The 21,340-nt window shown below is 40.2% G+C and overlaps 4 protein-coding genes across 4 annotated transcripts; all 4 read left to right on the forward strand.

The window, feature by feature from the left end:
• The first annotated feature begins 1,262 nt into the window (after positions 1 to 1,262).
• Positions 1,263 to 2,360, forward strand: LOC121759706 (probable carboxylesterase 2). The gene has a single exon (XM_042155382.1). It carries the CDS (start codon positions 1,375 to 1,377, stop codon positions 2,302 to 2,304), a length of 930 nt encoding a protein of 309 aa, XP_042011316.1. The 5' UTR covers positions 1,263 to 1,374; the 3' UTR covers positions 2,305 to 2,360.
• Positions 2,361 to 6,681: 4,321 nt separating this feature from the next.
• Positions 6,682 to 7,867, forward strand: LOC121759637 (probable carboxylesterase 2). The gene has a single exon (XM_042155294.1). It carries the CDS (start codon positions 6,786 to 6,788, stop codon positions 7,707 to 7,709), a length of 924 nt encoding a protein of 307 aa, XP_042011228.1. The 5' UTR covers positions 6,682 to 6,785; the 3' UTR covers positions 7,710 to 7,867.
• A 2,915-nt stretch (positions 7,868 to 10,782) lies between these two features.
• Positions 10,783 to 16,400, forward strand: LOC121757005 (probable carboxylesterase 4, mitochondrial). The gene is made up of 2 exons (XM_042152462.1): positions 10,783 to 11,732; positions 16,269 to 16,400. Exons 1-2 carry the CDS (start codon positions 10,811 to 10,813, stop codon positions 16,277 to 16,279), a joined length of 933 nt encoding a protein of 310 aa, XP_042008396.1. The 5' UTR covers positions 10,783 to 10,810; the 3' UTR covers positions 16,280 to 16,400.
• A 2,845-nt stretch (positions 16,401 to 19,245) lies between these two features.
• On the forward strand, positions 19,246 to 20,485 carry LOC121758134 (probable carboxylesterase 2). The gene has a single exon (XM_042153563.1). It carries the CDS (start codon positions 19,343 to 19,345, stop codon positions 20,381 to 20,383), a length of 1,041 nt encoding a protein of 346 aa, XP_042009497.1. The 5' UTR covers positions 19,246 to 19,342; the 3' UTR covers positions 20,384 to 20,485.
• The last annotated feature ends 855 nt before the right edge of the window (positions 20,486 to 21,340 follow it).

The raw sequence follows: 21,340 nt of genomic DNA on the forward strand, positions 1-21,340 counted from the left end.
TTTAAAATTGCAAACTACAAACAACTTTAAAATTACAAATTACAACTTAAAATTTACAAATTACAACTTAAAATTACAAATTACAACTTATTACTTAACATTACAAATTACAACTTTAAAATTACAAATTACAACAATTACAAATCGAAAAATTTAAATACAAGTTACTTACAACAATTACAAGTTACAACAATTACAAATCGAAAAATTTAAATACAAGTTACAACAATTACAAATCGAAAAATTTAAATACAAGTTACAACAATTACAAATCGAAAAATTTAAATACAAGTTACAACAATTACAAATTTACAACTTACAAGTGTTAACAAAAAAGACTTAGAAGATCATTAAAAGATATTCCTCATTTGATAAGTATCTTATTGGTGAAAAAGTGGGTATCTTTGGGGCAGATGGTACTGGAACACAAATTTATATATGGAATCTGGATGAATGGGGATCAGATTATAGTTTAAAATGGGAAGCTGGGTTCACTGGCGGGAGTTCGTTTCATCGTCGGACTCAGATGAATATACCACCCTGATGGCCTGATGAAACGAACTCCCGCCAGTGAACCCAGCTTCCCATTTTAAACTATAATCTGATCCCCATTCATCCAGATTCCATATATAAATTTGTGTTCCAGTACCATCTGCCCCAAAGATACCCATTTTTTTCACCAATAAGATACTTATCAAATGGAGAATAGAGAAATTGAGATTGAGAGAGAAATTCTTATTAACACAGTTACACAAGAATGAGGTGAGTAGAAATGAAGAGGATTGGGGGTATTTATAGGGGAAAATTGTGATTTAAAAAAAAAATTTTGAAAAACATGCCGGAAACCGCCGGTTTACCGCCGGAACCGCCGGTTTTCGGCGGAAACCGGCGGTTTAGGCGTCCGTTTGAATTTTCAAAATTTGGAAAAAACGGCGGGAACCGCCGGTTTGCCGCCGGAACCGCCGGTTTTCGGCGGAACCGGCGGTTTTGCCGGTGGAAACCGGCGGTTTCCGCCCATGGTTTCGGACAAATCCGGCGGCCGCGGGCCCGGTTTCTGAAAAGGCTAGGAGTAGCCCTGAAATTGTGCCGGGAATCGCCGAACCGGCGGTTACGGTTAGCGAAAAATTGGAACCGGAACCGGCCCGGCCGAACCGGCGGTTCCGGTGCCGGTTCGAACCGCCGCCGACGGTTCCGGTTCCGGTTCGGAACCGCCGGTGACGGTTCCGGGCCGGTTCGTCCGGTTCGGAACCGCCGGTGACGGTTCCGGGCCGGTTCGTCCGGTTCGGTTCGGATTGGGGACCTCTAAAAACAATATTCCAAAGCGTTATCGCCATAAAATACATAAACCTATCGTTTCTCCCTCATCACTCATCCATGGCCGACGAAATCCTCCACGATTTCTTCCCTATGCTAAGAGTCTACAAAAATGGCAGACTCGAGAGGCTTATGGGCGTAGATGTCGTCCCTCCATCTCTAGATCCAGCCACTGGAGTCCAATCCAAAGACGTCGAAATCGCGCCGGAAATCAACATCTCCGCCCGGATTTACCTCCCGCCCAACGCCGACCCCACCAAAAAGCTCCCGCTCCTCGTCTACTACCACGGTGGTGGCTTCGTCATCGAATCCGCCTTCTCCGCTCAGTACCACAAGCACCTCAACCACTTAGCCGCGCTAGCAAACGTCGTCGCCGTCTCGGTTAATTACCGATTAGCCCCCGAATTCCCGCTCCCGATCGCGTTTGAGGATTCATGGCGCGCTCTCAAATGGAGCGCCGAGGGAAAGGACGAGTGGATCAACGAATTCGCGGATCTGAACCGTGTCTATTTAGGCGGAGACAGCGCGGGGGCCAATATCGCCCACAACGTGGCGATGCGGGTCGGGTCGGAGAAGCCGGACGGGTTCAATTTGAGAGGGATTTTCCTCAATTGCCCCTTCTTCGGGGGCGTGGATCCGATTGGGAGCGAAACGACGGAGGTGTTCAAGGCTGGAAAGGAATTGAGTGAGAAACTGTGGCGATTTGCTTGCCCAAGCTTTAGGAACAGCGACGCAGGATGGGTGAATCCGGGTAAGGATCCGAAGATATCGGGGTTGGGTTGTGGGAAAGTGCTGGTTTACGTTGCGGAGAAAGATTTTCTTAAGGATAGAGGGTGGTATTACAAGGAGGTGGTGAGCAATTGTGGGTGGAAGGGAGAAATCGAGTGCGTTGAGGTTGCGGGTGAAGACCATGTTTTCAGTGTGATTGTTTCGGATAATGAGGCTGGAATTGATATGATTAAAAAAGTGGCTTCTTTTATTAATAACTAAATGTGAGTATTAATGTTTGAACATTGAAACTGAAATACAAATAAGGCTGTTTATTATTTTGGTCAGGTTTTGATCAAAGATCGTCGTGCTGGTGGTGGTTGATTTATTTGTTTTTAAAATATTTGGTGTAATTTGAAAATATTTGCTCAAAGCAGTGTCATTTTCTTAGGGGCCTTTCCATAGTTTAGGTGATGTACACGTGAATGAATAGAAAGAGAATTAGAATGACACTTAGTTAGATGTGAATTCAAATTAGGAACCGACTCTCGTAGGTCGACTATATGTAGCACACACATATGTTGTTAGGGAATTTTTGGGGGACACAAAGAAAACTAAGAGGGATTCAAAAAAACAAAATATCAGTTTGGCAAATATGATCCATTTGTAAAAGATGAAAAAGAAAACGAGAGAAATTAAGAGGTTTTCGGAGGAATCGAGTTTTGTGAATCATCTTCGAGTTTTGTGAATCAGGAGATGAAATCAGAAGTCTAATTTATTATCACGTGAGTATAAATCATACTTTTAATTTTACTCATATTATTGTTACGCAATTAATTGCTATATGTAAGAATGGAGTGAATATTTGGATTGGGATGTGAACCTAATATAGTTATGTTTTATTTGGAATTATTTTGTGGAATGTAATATGAATATTTGATTGGTGCAATGAATATGTGAATGGATATGGTTTATTATCGGTGTAATATGATTTGGATATGTTATTTGTGCAGTTAATATGTTTATCTATAGTATTTGAATTATTGATGGAATATATGAATATGTAAGTGGTGCAATGGATATATTTGACATATGGTATTAGAATATTTGAATCATCGGATTAAAGAGGATTTGTGACAGTCTTGCCTTGGGTCTGATATACAATGGCAATGGATCTACGGGTCATATATAATGGCAATAGACCTACGGGTCTTATACAATGATAATGGACCTACAGGTCAAAGAAAATATGTAAAGAGGGACCTTCGTGGAAAGGTAAAAAACAAAGAGGGACTTTCGTGGAAAGGTCAAAATGCAAAGAGGGACTTTCGTGGAAAGGTCAAATCAAAGAGGGACCTTCGTGCAAAGGTCAAATAATTAAAAGGGACCTTCGGGTCGTATACAATGGAAATCTCGGGCAGATACTAGACTTGATTTGTCATAGAATAATAAATTAAATATAGAAGCATATGCATATGGATCTCAATCTGTTTATGATATTTGATGTTTATTTATATGTGCGGACTTATACCATTTGTAAATAAGGCTAATAAATGGTCGATTTTTGTAATTATAGTATATGGATGGTGCAATGATTACTATGAGATTTCTTTACTATAATTTGTATTTGTTTTATAAATATATATGTCAGATGGATTGGGTGTGACAATATGGTCGACGAGAGGCTAATTTGTTCGGAGAGGTGTCGCGAGGTCTTGGCGAGCCAACGAGGCTCACATCATAAACCGTGTCTATATATGCTCAAAAGTAGTGTCTTTTCCTAAAATCCCGTGCATTACCAACATTACCAAAGTATGTCATTTATTATGGGACAAAAGAAAGTAAAATTTTAAGGATTATTTGCATGTAAATATTTCATCCGTCCCATAGAAATATGTCATATTTCCTTTTTCGTCGTCCCATAGAAATAGTCCATATTCATTTATGGTAACTTTTTTCTCCTTCTATTTTACTTTATCAGTTATAGGCCATACCATCTACTATACAATTTCAACTATTTTTTCTCTTTCTCTCTTGCTTTACCAATTATACATTAAAACCCGTGTAAATCCTAAATAGCATATTTCTATAGAACGGAGGGAGTATATAATTTCTAAGTTTATTTAATGTTTCAAATATGAATACATAAGCTAGTTATAATACAAGTTATAACTTCCATATCGATCTTGGTCACTAGGATAACGTTAGAAAGATTGAGAATTTCATACTTTATCAAGATTGAGAATTTCATTTAAAACAAGCCGTGACACCTTAATTTTTTGGGCAACTATCATACTATTATTTAACTAATTTTTTTGGTCTATTACAAATTCCTTTAGTTTTCACATAATTCGTGATTTTGGCTTTCATGTTCATATTTCAAGAAATTTTAGGAAAGTTTAACTTGCTCTAGAAAGTACTACTCCCTTCGTCCTTAAAGAGTATGAATGTTTAGTTCGATACGAGTTTTACATAATTGGAAAAGTAAGAAAGATATAAAGAAAAAGTTTTTAAAGTATTATTAGTGGAGAATGAGTTTTATCTCACTAGAGTGAAAGAAATTTTCAAAATTAAAAAGTTCATAATTTTCAGGGACGAATTAAAAAGAAAATAATTCATACTTTTCAAAGACGAAGAGAGTACTATTATTAGAGATAGCATATTAATACACAAATGAAAAACACCGCAATATTAATTTTACACTTTGTCATGAAACTTTTTTGATGAGATGACAAGAACATTAAAGGTTTAAGTAAGCTTTATGAGTTAATGACTGAATGACAAATAAAGAAAGATCCTTGTTATCGCCAACAACTATAAGGATCTCCTATAACATCTCCTACTATATTTTTTACTATACACACAAACATGAGAGCATCTCCATCCATGCTCATGTGGGCCCGAACCACTTTTATTATTTTTTTACTCCATGCTCTTCCTCAAGAGCACAACACCCACATCCATACGCTTCAAGTTACTCGGGAGACATGTGAGACGTCTCGGCCATATTGAGTTGAGCCAAGAGGGTCCACAACGAGTTGGTGGGGGGTTGAGGTGGCACAAAGGGAGCGGGAGCGGCGCGACGGCGGTTGGTCGTCGCATGTTTCCTTCCTTGCGGCCGGCGTTGGGAACTGCTCGGGCCGGCGTCGGGGCTACCCAAGTTAGCTCCGGCGAGCTGGGTATCCACCTCATCCTCGCCGGCGTCGGATAGGGATACCGACCTCGACCATTTGCTAGAGGAGCTGGAGGAGGATGATACGCCTCCCTTATACTTCGGATGATGGCGCACCTCCTGCCAAGCGGTGAGGTACTTGAATGGTTTGTAATGTTGGGATTGGTAGGTCTCCAAGGTGGCATTGAGGATGTCGAGCTCGCTCCTGCCGCTCCACGCCGACCGCTCTTTCTGGATGTAATACCCCTAGAAATTTTAGATTTCTTCGTTGGCTCTGAAGATGGCATTCCGCACCATACTCTCATTGCGAGGGATGGTTCCATCCGTCCGATTTTCATTGTACCAGTGAGAGACGTGGAACCAAAACCTATCCCCGGTTTGGTTCGTGCCAACCTCCAGATCTTCGGAGATAGTCAAATAGACTTTGAATAACTGATCTATCTCCCCCGGGGTGTGCGGGGTGCGGATGTGATGAGTGTCACCGCCACGACCCTGAACACGAACACCACGAGGAGTAGGAGTAGAAGTAGGAGTAGGAGGAGCTTGAATGTCGCCGCTTTCTCCCGATCTAGGTTCGGGTGCCCACCCGTATTGCCCATCAGGGGCATCTTGGTCGTCCACCGGGTAAGGCCGGTAGCCACCCAGAATTTGAGAACCTTGGGTTTGAGGAGGGGCTGAGAATTACGTTTCCGGATTAGGGAATGGTTGTGAGCCGAACTATTCGTGGTTCCAACCACGGGAGTCGGAGGGTCATCGCTGGAGCCTGGCATTTTTTTCCTAAGGGTGAAAGATTGAGAATTGATGAGAGAATTTAGATGAGAATTGTGTAGTGTGGTGGGAATTTTTTTGTGTGGAAATGAGAGTATTTATAGATGAAAATGTGAATTTTGGGGAAAAAATTGAAAAATAAATTCAAAGTGGGGAGAAAACGGATATAATTTATTGGGAAGTGAGAAAATATTTTTTTAATTTAAAAATGATTTTTTAAATTAAATTCGAATTTTTAAAATAAAAAAAATTGAAAATGCCAACGGCTATGCCGTTGGCCAATCTCGTTGCGCCACGTCTGCCTGCTCAGCGGCACGGATGTGCTCAATGCATCGAGCAGCGTCGTGCCAACGGCAAGAGCGCAGCGGTGGACAGTGCGTTGCCGTGCCAGCGGCACAGACGCCGTCCGTCCTAGCGCTCACCGATGTTGATGCTCTGATAAGTGATGGTGGAGTCCATCTCATGTTTGTGTCTGTAGTAGGAGTTGCTATATCAAGTTTAATTGACGAATGATGGACAAATGGAAGGGAGGACTATATTTAACGAAAAGATGAATAAAGGAGTACTCCACTTTGTAAACTTTTTGTAAGATATTTTGTAATCGAGAAATTACAGCCTGTCGATGCTGTTAGAAACAAATAATAAAATATTTATAAGTTATAATATTATAATATTAATATTTATTTTAATAAAATAATGTGATGTTTTTAACAACACCCCTGCTGTGGCTGATTGCAAAGCAGGGGACCAAACCCGTTCAGTTAAATAGAGCTTGCCCCAGTAACTGAAAAAATAAGAACTACACAATCTTTCACTCTCATCAATGGCCGACGAAATCGTCCACGATTTCTCCCCTATGTTCAGAGTCTACAAAAATGGAAGACTTGAGAGGCTTACTGGCGAAGATGTCGTTCCCCCATCTCTAGATCCAGCCACCGGCGTCCAATCCAAAGACGTCGAAATCGCGCCAGAGATCAACCTCTCCGCTCGGATTTACCTCCCGCCCAACGCCGATCCTACCAAAAAGCTCCCGCTTCTCGTCTACTACCACGGCGGCGGCTTCGTCATCGAATCCCCCTTCTCCCCGCTCTATCAGAAGCACCTCAATCAGTTAGTCGCCCAAGCTAACGTCGTCGCCGTCTCGGTTAATTACCGATTAGCCCCCGAATTCCCGCTCCCGGCTGCTTTCGAGGATTCATGGCGCGCTCTCAATTGGAGCGCGGAGGGAAAGGAGGAGTGGATCAACGAATTCGCAGACCTGAAGCGTGTGTATTTAGGCGGGGACAGCGCCGGCGCGAATATAGCACACAACATCACAGTCCGGGTCGGGTGGGAGAATCCGGAGGGTTTCAATTTGCAAGGGATTTTCCTGAATTGCCCCTACTTCGGGGGCGTGGATCCGATTGGGAGAGAAACGACGGACAAGGGTTGGAGGGTGTTTTGTGAGAAATTGTGGCGATTTGTTTGCCCGAGCTTGAGGGATACCGATGAGGGATGGGTGAATCCGGGTAAGGATCCGAAGTTATCGGGTTTGGGTTGTGGTAAAGTGCTGGTTTATGTAGCAGAGAAGGATTTTCTTAAGGATAGAGGGTTGTATTACAATGAGGTGCTGAGCAATTGTGGATGGAAGGGTGAAATCGAGTGTATTGATGTTGCAGGGGAAGATCATGTGTTCAGTGTGTTTGGTCCAGATACTCAGGCTGGTATCGATATGATCAACAAAGTGGCTTCCTTTATTAATAACTAAATTGTATGTCAAGCTTCAATAATTAGCCCCAATTAATTGGTATAATTTGGCTGTGACTTGTGATGCAACTTTGATTGGCTTTTCTTCTATTTGTTGTGTTTTGAGAGTTGTTTGCATTTGAAACATAGGAGTAATAAAATTTCAATTATGTGATTTTAGTCGTATTGTTATCCAAATTCTTTAACCAAAACCGTAAGCAACCCAAAAAATGGCCAAGAAACGTACTGAATCAATTCATTGGGTTTCTATTATGCTCAGCCATATATGGTCTCATTTGAGAAGTAGAATCATCAAAGATCAAGTTACAACACTTTTCAATTTTCATACAATAATTTGATAGTCCTACAAGACTTTTCTTGCAAGACTTTTCTCCACATTGATGTTGGTACTTTTCTCCATTTTTTTTGTGGAGGAGAAGGGCGTAACACAGAACAATATAATAATATGTGATTAAATGAATAATTGAATGAAATATTGATTTTTGTTTTTATTCCATATGTTTTTTACTCCCTCCGTCCCATCTCATGTGATGGATTTCTTTTCGGCACGAGAATTAAGAAAATGATATGTATTGAGTTAGAGTAGAGATAATAAAGTATGAGAGAGGAAAAAGTAAGAGAGAAGAAGAGAGAATAAAATAAGAAAAAGAGAATAAAGTAAGAGAGAGATTGCTGAAGTTTTGTTTTTAGCTAAAAAATAAAATCAATCACTTGAGATGAGACAACCCAAAATGAAAAGTTGGTCACTTGAGGTGGGAATGAGGGAGTTGTATTTTTTTGTCCAAAAATAAATATCTCATATTGGATTGACATGTGTTTTATAATTTGTGTGACTTTAAAAATAAAATAAGTAGAAAAGGTTAGTGAAACATGTATTATACTTTTATATAAAGTTTTAAAATAAAATATGATTGAAATGAGTTGTTGGGATGAAAGATTTATTGCTAAAAATAGTAAAAATAAAATAAAACATGTAATAAGGAAGGATGAAAATATAACATGAAATTATCCGTGCATTCTTTTAGGTTACATGAGCAAATTATATAGATCTTGACAATAGTTTATGTTTGACAAAACTGACGTTGCACGCTTGAAGATGGGTGCGGGTACTAGTTACGTATATATAAATGAATCATGAACTTGAGGGGTATGATTTACTTGATAAGCATTTATATTTAGAACAAGAATCGTATATAAGAATACCGAATTATAGAGAATCCTTTTAACAAAATGAAGTAGAAATAAAGTAAAAAAAATTGAATCTTGATTTGTAGTAATTATTTAGCTTGAAACATGCAATTTGAGGGTCATTCTATTGATTTTTAATTATTTAGCATGAAACATGCAAATTGAGGGTACACAATTCTCTCCATATTCTTAGCAAAACACTAATTCAATCTCAAGTTCTTTTACTCGTTGGGTGAGTAAATGTACAATTTTTTTTTAAATATCAATAAATTTTTATTAATTATTAAATTACAAAAACTAATAGTTTTAATCAATATTTGATAGTGTCTAATATTTAATCAATAAGGTATGCTGACGCCAACTTAGTTTTAATTAATATTTAATAGTTTTAATCATAAATAGATCATATAACACGATTTATGCTGAAATAAACATGCATCTAATGTAAGACTAATATAATTTCTGTTTATTTATTTGAAAACAATCAAAATTAACTAGAAAATTTCAATAAAAATACCCCTATATAAAATTTTTAGTAGTATCAAATATTTAGTCAACTTCATAATATTTAATCACAAGCAATTATAACAACCGAACAAATGCTAAATAGAATAGCTCTTATTTTTCCATCATGATTAATATTATTTTTCTGTACTTCTTCAATTCATGTGAATATTATATTAAATAATAAAAATTAATAGTTTTAATCAATATTCATAGTGCCCATGAATTAATAGTTTTAATTAAAAAATTTATTGATATTTAAAAATCTAAATTTAAAATTTTATTTTATAAAATTAAATCTAATATTGAAATAAAGAAACAAAGTGAAAGATGACAAAAGGGAAGAAGAATGATAATCTTAGAATAATATCAAATTTAGTACATAACCAAAATAATATCAAATTTAAAGTGTTAAAAGTGTAAAAAAACCAAATTGCCAAATGCTCAAAAGGGTATTTTTGTATCAAAAAATGGCAAAAGGACCAAATTTGAGATAAACCCTTAGTCCAGGGTTGTCTGGCGATATTTTTAAAGTCCAGAGACTATGGACGAGATAAACCCATAGTCCAGAGACCATTTTTATAGTTCACTCTTAATATTTTTCATCACATGTTGTAATCCATTTTGAGTGTTAATTTTTTAAAAATTTCTCATTACAAACAAAAAAAATATCACAGATTATCGACAGGCAACAGATGCGCTAACCATAGGGAATTAACTCTAATTTCAATCTGGGCCTAGGTAGGATAAGCTTTTTCAAGTTTCGTTATTAATATAAACTAAGGCCCAACTATAAGTAAGTACTGCTATAATTAACCCAATTGATAATAAACATGGTAGGCCGAAGCTATTTCTCTATCTTTATCAATTTATTATAAGTAGCAATTTATAATTAACACACATCTTAACAATTCAAATATAATACAGTACTAATTAATTATTATTATTTAATTTATTTAGCTATTTTAAAACTAATATGTTTGACAACATGAATGTATTCAGCGTAAAACTTTACTAAAATTTGCAAATAAATAAAAATTACTCCCCCGTCCCAGATAGTTTGTCTCATTTTTCCATTTCGGTCCATCCCACATAGTTTGTCTCATTTCACTTTTTACCATTTTTTTATAGTGGACCTCATATTCCACTAACGCATTCACACTCACATTTTATTATAAAATTAAAATATAAAAATATGACTCACATTCCACTTACTTTTTCAACTCACTTTTAATTACATTTCTTAAAATCCATGCCCGATCAAAATGAGATAAACTATGTGGGATGGAGGGAGTACATAATTAAAATAAACAATTTTAATAAAATTATAGTATAAAATTCTGAAATTAAAGATATAACTACACTCTCACTCTCACTCTCACTCTCACTCTTAACTCTTATCGATCGACCATGTCCGGCAACAAGAGTTGTCCACTCATCCTCATTTTCTTCTTCATCTTTTATTTACTGGCGGCTCAATCTTTTGCCGCAGACTCCACAGACATATTGTATGAAATCCAACCACTCATTAGGGTTTACAAAAATGGCACCGTTGAGAGATTAAGCGGAACAGATACGGTTCCGCCGTCCCTCAATCCCAAATCCAAAGTTCTCTCCAAAGACATCATCATCCAGCCATCTCTCAACATCTCCGCTAGGCTCTATCTCCCTCGCTCCGCCTCCGCCTCCGCCGCCCGCAAACTTCCCCTTCTAGTCTACATCCACGGCGGCGCTTTCTTCACCGAATCCCCCTTCTCTTCCACCTACCACGGCTACCTAACCTCCGTCGTCGCCGAAGCCAACGTCGCCGCTGTCTCCGTCAATTACCGTTTAGCCCCCGAGAACCCTCTCCCCGCCGCCTATGAAGACTCATGGCTCGTCCTTAAATGGATCTTCTCCCACTCCAAAGACGGCGGAGGCTGTAGAGAGGCGTGGCTCCGAAACAACGTCGATTTCGACCGCGTTTACATGAGCGGAGACAGCGCCGGAGGCAACATAGCCCACAACGTGGTGGTCCGGGCCGGGTCGGAAGAAACGGGTCGGGTTAGGATCCGCGGTTTGTTCCTGAATTGCCCGCATTTTTGGGGGAAGGAGCGGATTGGGAATGAAGCGAGTGACCCGAAAATGGTGGCGATGGAGGAGAGTATATGGATCCATGCGTACCCGAATTCGACAGGGTTCGACGACCGGCGGTTGAACCCGGATTACGACCCGAATATTTCGAAGCTCGGGTGCAAAAAGGTGGTGGTTTATGTTGCTGGAAATGATATATTGAGAGATAGGGGATTGCAATATAAGAAGGCGTTGGAGAAGAGCAAGTGGGAAGGTGTTGGTAGATTATGATGGCTCAAGCACCAAGTTCGGCAAGCTCGCCAAGCTCGGCAAGTTCGGCAAGCTCGTCAAGCTCGGCAAGTTCGGCAAGCTCGTCAAGCTCGGCAAGTTCGGCAAGCTCGTCAAGATCGGCAAGCTCGTCAAGCTCGTCAAGCTCGGCAGCTCGGCAGCTCGGCTGTTATGACAACTCGTTTCCGGCAGCCGTTAGATCTGTTTGTTAGTCAAGTTTTAATCCTAGCCGTAGGATTGAAACTAGCCGTTAGTTTTAGTTTCTGTTAAATAGCTTTTTTCAGTAGTTAGTTTTACATACTGTAGCTCATCTTCTCGCTCTCGTTTTTCTCATTCCAGTGAATAAAATTTCCTTTACAATTTCATTCCAATCTTCAACCGATTGATCTTGCTACTCAAATCGTTCCTCAATTGTTTACAAATTGGCGCCGTCTGTGGGAATCGGGAGGCGCGATTGATTTCTGATTTGTTCTTTCGGTGGTGAGATTGGAGGGTGTTATGGCTTCTAGGTTTGAGGCCGAGAAATTCACGGGTAGGAATGATTTCGGCTTATGGCGGATGAAAATGCGGGCTATGCTGATTCATCAAGGCCTTGCTTCGGCGTTGGAGGCGGGCGGAAAGGAGGACAAGTCGGAGAAAGGGGAGAAGATGGATCTTGACGAAAAGGAGATCCTTAAACGAGCTGAGATCGAGGCGAAAGCTCATAGTGCAATTGTGCTATGCCTCGGGGATAAAGTTCTTCGAGAGGTTGCAAAAGAAAAGACTGCAGCCGGAATAATCGCGAAGCTCGAAGACTTGTACATGGCTAAGTCCTTGGCCAATAGGCTGCTCATGAAGCAGCGGTTATACTCCTATCGATTCTTGGATGATAAAGGGATATTGGAGCAACTTGAAGACTTCAATAAGGCGGTCGATGATCTTGAAAATATCGACGCCTCGATAGGGGATGAAGATAAGGCAATATTACTTTTGAATGCTCTGCCGAAGTCATTTGATCAGCTACGAGATGCCATATTGTATGGCCGAGAGGGTACTATCACCCTTGTTGAAGTTCAATCGGCCATAAGAGCAAAAGAAATTCAGAAGTCAGGCTCTAAGAATCCAGAGGCTATGGATGAGAGCCTAAATGTCAAGAAGTTCAAGGGAGTCAAGAGGTTTCAGAAGCCGAGCCAAGAAAATCAGAAAACTCCATCAAATAATCAAAAGGAAACCCGCTCATGTCATTGGTGCAAGAAGCCGGGTCACCTCAAAAAGGATTGCTTCGCATGGAAAAGAAGGCAAGCAAATGGTGGTGGAAACCGTGTTCCATCCACTGACTGTGTTGAGGAAACTGATGTGCCAGAAATTCTGAATGTGATGGAGGGTGGTCTGGGAGGATCTTGGATCATGGACTCGGGGTGTAGTCTACATATGAGTCTGAATCTTGGCTGGTTTGAGGAGATCCAAGAGATGACTGGATCGGTTATATTGGGCAACAACCAAGTTTGTACCATCCAAGGTATAGGCAAGATCAGGCTGAGAATGCAAGATGGATCTGTGAAGATTATAAGTGAAGTGAGATATATACCTGATATCAAGAGGAATCTCATTTCACTTGGGCTTCTTGAACGCAAGGGATATACATTCTGCTCTACTGGGGGAAAAATGACAGTTTCCAAGGATCAAAGAGTGGTGATGGAAGCTGAAAGGAGGGGAAGCTTGTACTATCTACTGGCTAGTGTTGAGATCCCTACTGCACAGGCAAATATTGTGAAGGCTGATGACTTCAAAATCTGGCATATGCGGCTTGCTCATGCAGCTGAGGGAAGCATTAAGGAGCTGGCCAAGAAGGGGATTATACAAAGTTCTGGGCAGATGGACACTACTCCATGTGAGGAATGCATTTTGGGTAAGTCCAAGAAACAGCCCTATCCCAAAGGCAAGCACACTTCCACATCCACTCTTGATTATGCCCATAGTGACTTGTGGGGTCCTGCATCTGTGGTGTCAGTAGGTGGAGGGAAGTATTATATGAGTATCATAGATGACTACTCTAGAAAAATGTGGATATACATTTTGAGAGAGAAATCAGAGGCTTTTAGTAAGTTCAAGCAATGGTGCCTGGAAGTGGAGAAGGAGAAGTCAGTGGTTCTTAAATGTTTGAGGACTGATAACGGCTTGGAGTATCTCTCCAAAGAGTTTGATAACTTTTGTAAGGAGAGGGGAATTAAAAGGCACCGGACTGTACCTCTGAATCCTCAGCAGAATGGCATAGCAGAAAGGGCAAATAGAACCATATTAGAGAGGGTGAGGTGTATGCTCCTCTCATCTGGACTTGAGAAGAAGTTTTGGGCTGAGGCTGCATCCACGGCTGTGAAACTTATCAACAAATGTCCCTCATCAAGTATAGAGGGAGACACACCTGATTTTAGATGGTATGGCAACCATGGAGATTACACCACATTGAGAGTGTTTGGCTGCAAGGCATATGCTCATCTCAAACAAGGGAAGTTGAATGCTCGGGCTATTAGGTGTGTGATGTTGGGATATCAACCTGGGGTGAAGGGATATCGTTTGTGGTGTGTAGAGCCAGGGAATCACAAGATTGTGATTAGTAGAGATGTTGTATTCTCTGAAACTGAAATGCCTTTTCTGGATAAGAACAAAGTGATAGTTGAGAAGCCTGATTCTGTGCCTGATTCTGTTGATAAAGCTGACTTTGAGGTGGAGCATGGGAGGCATGAGAAACGTGGGGAGAGTGAAGAAGTCACTGAGCCTCAGAGTGCTCAGAATGAGACACAAACACAGCCTCAAGATAATCTGGAAAACTACCAGCTGGCTAGGGATCGAGTCAGAAGAAAGATCAAGCTGCCATCAAGATTTGATGATTCTGAGATGCTATTTTATGCATTATGTGTGGCTGAAGATGTTGAGTATATAGAGCCATCCTCATATAAGGAAGCAATGGAGAGCAAAGAATGGGAAAAGTGGATGAAAGCAATGGTGGATGAAATTGATTCTCTACTGAAAAATGGCACTTGGATATTGGTTGAGAAACCTGATGGAAGGAAGGTTATCAGCTGTAAATGGATATTCAAAAAGAAGCTGGAAGGTGCTGAGGGTGATCAGATCAGATTTAAAGCCCGGTTAGTGGCTAGAGGATTCACTCAAGAGCATGGAGTTGATTTCAATGAGGTCTTCTCACCGGTTGTAAAGCATTCTTCCATTCGAATGTTGCTGGCTTTGGTTGCTAAGTTGGATCTGGAATTGGAGCAGCTTGATGTGAAAACGGCCTTCTTACATGGAGGACTAGAGGAAACTATCTACATGGCCCAGCCTGAGGGCTTCATCAAACCAGGGAATGAAAATAAAGTATGCTTGCTGAAAAGAAGTATATATGGTTTGAAGCAGGCTAGTAGACAGTGGAATAAGACTTTTGATGAGTATATGATCAAGATTGGTTTTCAGAGATCAAGTTATGACTCCTGTGTATATGTCAGAAAAAGGGGCATACATCCTACATATCTTCTACTTTATGTAGATGACATGCTTGTTGCTGGAGCTAGCAGGAAGGCAGTGCAAGAAGTGAAGGATGAACTCAATGCTGCGTTTGAAATGAAAGACCTCGGGCCAGCAAGGAGAATCTTAGGCATGAACATTATCAGAGATAGAGCTAAAAGGCAATTATGGCTCACACAATCTGATTATATATCAAAGTTGCTGAAAAGGTTCAAGGTGGAGAATATGAAGGCAGTGGCTACTCCACTAGCAATGCACTTCAAGCTCAAGGCTGATCAGAGGCCCAACAGTGAGGCTGAGTCCAGAGAAATGATGAAGATACCCTATGCTAATATAGTAGGGAGCATTATGTATGCTATGATCAGCACCAGAGCAGATATAGCACAAGCCACAAGTGTTGTCAGCCGGTTTATGGCAAATCATGGAAGAGAACATTGGATTGCTCTCAAATGGTTGATGAGGTATCTAAGGGGTGCTGGGGATGTAGGCATTCTATATGGAGTGAATGATGGAGGTGGAGCTGATGCTATTGTGGGATATTGTGACTCGGACTTTGCTGGTAACTTAGACAACAGGAAGTCTCAGTCGGCATACATATTCACAATGTTTGGGTCTGCTATTAGCTGGAAATCAAGTCTCCAAAGTGTGGTGGCACTTTCCACAACGGAAGCAGAATTTATCTCACTTGCTGCTGCAATCAAAGAAAGTTTCTGGTTGAAAGGAATGTTGTCTGATCTTGGGATTGAGCAAGGGGCGATAGCAGTTGGCTGTGACAATAATAGTGCCCTATTTCTGGCCAAGCATCAAGCTTATCACGAGAGATCAAAGCACATTGATGTGCGGTATCACTTCATCAGGGAGGAGATTGAAAGAGGCAATGTGAAAGTCTTCAAAGTTCATACTTCAGAGAACCCGGCAGACATGTTAACTAAACCATTGCCTAAGGAAAAGTTTCTGCTATGTTTGAAACTAGTGGGACTGGAAAGGAAGAGTTTGGTTGGTGATTGAGCAATCAAGGTGGAGTTTGTTGGTAGATTATGATGGCTCAAGCACCAAGTTCGGCAAGCTCGCCAAGCTCGGCAAGTTCGGCAAGCTCGTCAAGCTCGGCAAGTTCGGCAAGCTCGTCAAGCTCGGCAAGTTCGGCAAGCTCGTCAAGATCGGCAAGCTCGTCAAGCTCGTCAAGCTCGGCAGCTCGGCAGCTCGGCTGTTATGACAACTCGTTTCCGGCAGCCGTTAGATCTGTTTGTTAGTCAAGTTTTAATCCTAGCCGTAGGATTGAAACTAGCCGTTAGTTTTAGTTTCTGTTAAATAGCTTTTTTCAGTAGTTAGTTTTACATATTGTAGCTCATCTTCTCGCTCTCGTTTTTCTCATTCCAGTGAATAAAATTTCCTTTACAATTTCATTCCAATCTTCAACCGATTGATCTTGCTACTCAAATCGTTCCTCAATTGTTTACAGAAGGAGAGGTGAAGAGTGTAGAGGTGAAAGGAGCTAATCATGTTTTCAATCTACGCTTACCTAGAAGTAAAGATTCAAAAGAAATGATGAAACATTTTGCTTTGTTTCTCAACGATAAACAAAAGTTTAACTATGGTTTGGGATTAGAGAGAGCGATTATGTAATAAATTAATCTTATTTGCAATGTGTTAGACGAAAATTATTATAGTCCCACTCCATTCGTTTTATAATAGTAGAGTCATTTTTTTCATTTTCGTACGTTCCATAATAGTGGAGTCATTTCTTTTTTTAGTAAAAGTCAACACATTTCTTCTCAATTAACTCTCTCTTACTTTATTCTCTCTTCATCTCTCTACCTTTTTTTTCATTTTCTACTTAATTCTTCCTTTACATAACACACTTTTTCTTAAATCTAGTGCCGAAAAGAAACGTCTCTACTACAATGGAACGGAGAGAATACTAAATAGTACTCCGTATGTCCCATTGCAAGTGATCAACTTTTCATTTTAGATTGTCCAACACAGATAATTAATTTTTTTTTGGCAAAGAGCATCACACTTTCTCGCTCTTAATTACTTAATTCTTATGTTACTAATTTTAGAGATTACTCATAACTTGTAGTAGAAATTATTTTTAATTTTACGATAATAAATTTATATTCTAAGTCACGTAAAACATGTGCAATTTGAGTCCTTGCAAGTTGTTAGACTAAATGACGTCAAACATGTGCAGTTTGCACCCCCTTTAACCTACATACGAGTAGGTCGAGATTATACTTTTGCAAGATCATGTGATAAAGTTATTTCAATGGACAACAATGATAACTTTCTTGTGCTATGCTAACCACACATTGATGGTCTGATGAGAAAGGGTTACCTACCTTTGGAATTATCCCTTAGTGTGGACACGTCGGAGACTAGTCGTCCATTCCAACTTTTATGTAGGAGAATACATCAAGCTGCACATAAAGATCACTGTTACAAAATTTGCACAATTGCTTATTATTACAAGAGTTGGTTATTATGCATTCATTTATGTACATTTTAGTAAAGTATTACAAGCAAAGAGACATTTAATGTGGAATGATAAAAAAATATTCCATCCTGTGTCCCATTAGGAGTCCACATTTGACTAGGCATGAATTAAATTTAAAGAAATATAAAAAAAGTGAATTAAAAAAAATAGTAAAATATGAATATCACTTTTATATATTTATTGATAATAAAATGTAAGTATGAAATCATACCATTCATTATACATACTTGACTAAAGTCCCAAAATGGTCCTTAACATATTGCGTTTTTTTTTTGTCCAAAACATTATCTTTTGAATTATTCGGTCCCTCACATTTGAAATCGGATCACATTTGGTCCATTTTGGACGGTTCCGTCAAATATTTGACGGTGTTGATTACCGGGTCACAAATCCGTCACTAATCCGTCACTAACTGGGAGAAACTGATCCGTCACAAATCCATCACAAAATGGATTTATGGTATATGCCAAAATAAAGGACCATTTTAGGACTTTAGTCGAGAAGAAACTGATTTTGATTTTGGCCCAAAGCACAAAGGAGAGTGCATTTATTAGCAAGCAATCCAGCACCAAGATCAGTGATTGTAACACACCATTTCAAAGAAAGCAGCTTCAGCTTTTTACATCCAACAGCAATGCACCCAATCCCAATATCCGACACCAACCGGCACCTCCCCATCCACAGCTTCTCCAAATTCCTGGCCTCCGCCACAGCCGCCGCCGCCGCATCCCTCAGCTCCGTCGCATTGCTCAAATCCAGCTCCACCAGCCCCCCGCATTTCGCGGCCAGCAGCGACAGCGCCGCGTGCGTGAAGAGCCTCGATCTCGACAGATCCACGGATCTCAGCGTCGCGTAGTAGGCCTCTGCGGCGGTGGAGATCACGCCGTCGTCGGCGCTGGGGCAGTTTGTGAAATTGAGGCTGCGGATGCGGCGGTAGCGACGGAAGGCCACCGGGAGGGAGTCGGGGTGGAGGAGCTTGAGGGTTTTGCGGTGGCGGGATTCAAGGGAGTGGAAGGATTTGGAGGTGGCGGAGAAGGATTTGGAGGAGGCGGAATCGAGGTAGTCGAGGATGGTGAAGATGATCTCTTCATTTTTCAAATCCGTCACTAATCGAGGTAATCGAGGGAGTGGAAGGATTTGGAGGGCCGCCATTTAAAAATTGATGAATAGTAAATTATTTATGGAGTTTATGCAATATTTTGGGATTAGTAACGGATTTGTGACCCGATAATTAAAACCGTCAAAAATTTGATGGAACCGTCCAAAATGGACCAAATGTGATCCGATTTCAAATGTGAGGGACCGGATAATTCAAAAGATAATGTTTTGGACCAAAATAAAAAAAAACACAATATATTAAGGACCATTTTGGGACTTTAGTCTACATACTTTTAACACTCCAAATAATCACAAAATAACAAATGGCCTCATTATACATATTTTAACTGTAGGCTGTTGTAATTCAACGCAATATACCACACCTCAATATCAAATTGTTACTACTATTATACACACACGCACGCAATTAAAGTGTATATATATCCTCTACAAAATCATGCTAACTACACAGCTCTCTCTCACTCCCCCTCTTAACCTCTCTCTCATCCACCATGTCCGCTAACAAGAGTTGTCCGCTCTTCCTCTTCTTCTTCTTCATCATTCATTTACTCGCGGCACAATCTTTTGCTGCAAACTCCACCATCCTATCTTATGAAATCCAGCCCTTCATTCGGGTTTACAAAAACGGAACTGTTGAGAGATTAATCGGAACAGATACGGTTCCGCCGTCGCTCAATCCAAAATCTAAAGTTCTCTCCAAAGACATCATCATCCAACCATCTCTCAACATCTCCGCAAGGCTCTATCTCCCTCGCTCCGCCTCCGCAACCCGCAAACTTCCCCTTCTAGTCTACATCCACGGCGGCGCTTTTTTCACCGGATCCCCTTTCACTTCCGGCTGCCACGGCTACCTAAACTCCGTCGTCGCCCAAGCCAACGTCGTCGCGGTCTCCGTTAATTACCGCTTAGCCCCCGAGCACCCTCTCCCCGCCGCCTATCAAGACTCATGGCTCGTCCTTAAATGGATCTTCTCCCACTCGAAACAGGGCGGAGGCGGTAGCGAGGCGTGGCTGCGAAACAACGTTGATTTTGACCGTGTTTACGTGAGTGGAGACAGCGCCGGGGGAAACATTGCCCATAACGTGGTGGCCCGGGCCGGGTTGGAATCAACGGGTCGTGTCAGGATCCGCGGGTTGTTCTTGAATTGCCCGCATATTTGGGGGAAGGAGCGGATTGGGAATGAAGCGAGTGACCCGAAAATGGTGGCGGTGGAGGACAATATATGGATCCATGCATACCCGAATTCGACCGGGTTCGATGACGCGCAGTTGAACCCGGACTACGACCCGAATCTTTCGAAGCTTGGATGCAAAAAGGTGGTGGTTTATGTTGCTGAAAATGACATATTGAGGGATAGGGGATTGCAATATAAGAAGGCTTTGGAGAAGAGCAAGTGGGAAGGAGAGGTGAAGAGTGTGGATGTGAAGGGAGCTAGTCATGTTTTCAATCTAAACTCACCCAAAAGTAAAGATTCAAGAGAAATGTTGAAACATTTTGCTTTGTTTCTCAATGATAAAGAAAAGTTTAACTAGGGTTTGAGATTCTAGATATGTAATATTAAATCAATCTTATTTGTATCGTGTGCATCACTTGTATTTTTCTATGGTTGCTGGAAATTATCATTATTAAACACATGTGTGGTGCTAATGGGTATGCTATGTCTTTAATTGTAATTAAGGAGTGAAAGTAGGTTGGGATTAAATATTAATAGATTATTGCGTGTTTAAATTCATATGGTTTGTAAGTAATTTAGTGATATTCATAGACTGATAGGTTTGGCAGGAAATTTAATTTGGTTGTGTTTTTCTTGAAAGTGCCTAATTTCTATTCATATTGATGTGATTTTTTGATTTGTTTCTCCTAAAAAACAATCATATGTGAAATGTATTACTGCGTTACGCTTCGTAAATTTCTTTTATAATGATACAATTTTTTTTTTCTGTCGTAAACTTCCTATATTAATTTAGTTATATTGCTGTATGCATTCTTCATTGGAAAGATCATATCTTTGTTTTCTCTTTATTCCTCTTTCTTATTTCTTCATTCTAACTTAAAATCGTGTTATTTTAGTTCATGAAAATATATTTATCTGGTTGAAATAATTAAGAACCTTAATTTTAACTGTAATATTGTATTCATTTCATTTCGTGTTATCTATATATTTTCTTATATAAGATTACAATTTTATACTCCCTCCGTCCCGCTTTAGCAGTCCCAGTTGATCAATTTCGGGTGTCCCGCTTTAGGAGTCCCGGTTGAACTCGGTGCATAAAAATTGATGTCCACTACATCAATTTATTTATTACATCAATTAAAAGTGGGACCCAACCTCCACTAAATCATTTATTTTACACACTTAAAAGCAAAAAAGTAAAAAAAAAAGTTGTTTAAAAGTGGGACCCAACCTCCACTACATCATTTATTTATTACACACTTAAATACCCCTTAAAACATGTGTCCGGCTCAACCGGGACTGCTAAAGCGGGACG

Source organism: Salvia splendens, chromosome 12, assembly GCF_004379255.2.
Source record: "Salvia splendens isolate huo1 chromosome 12, SspV2, whole genome shotgun sequence".
NCBI classification, from domain to species: domain Eukaryota; kingdom Viridiplantae; phylum Streptophyta; class Magnoliopsida; order Lamiales; family Lamiaceae; genus Salvia; species Salvia splendens.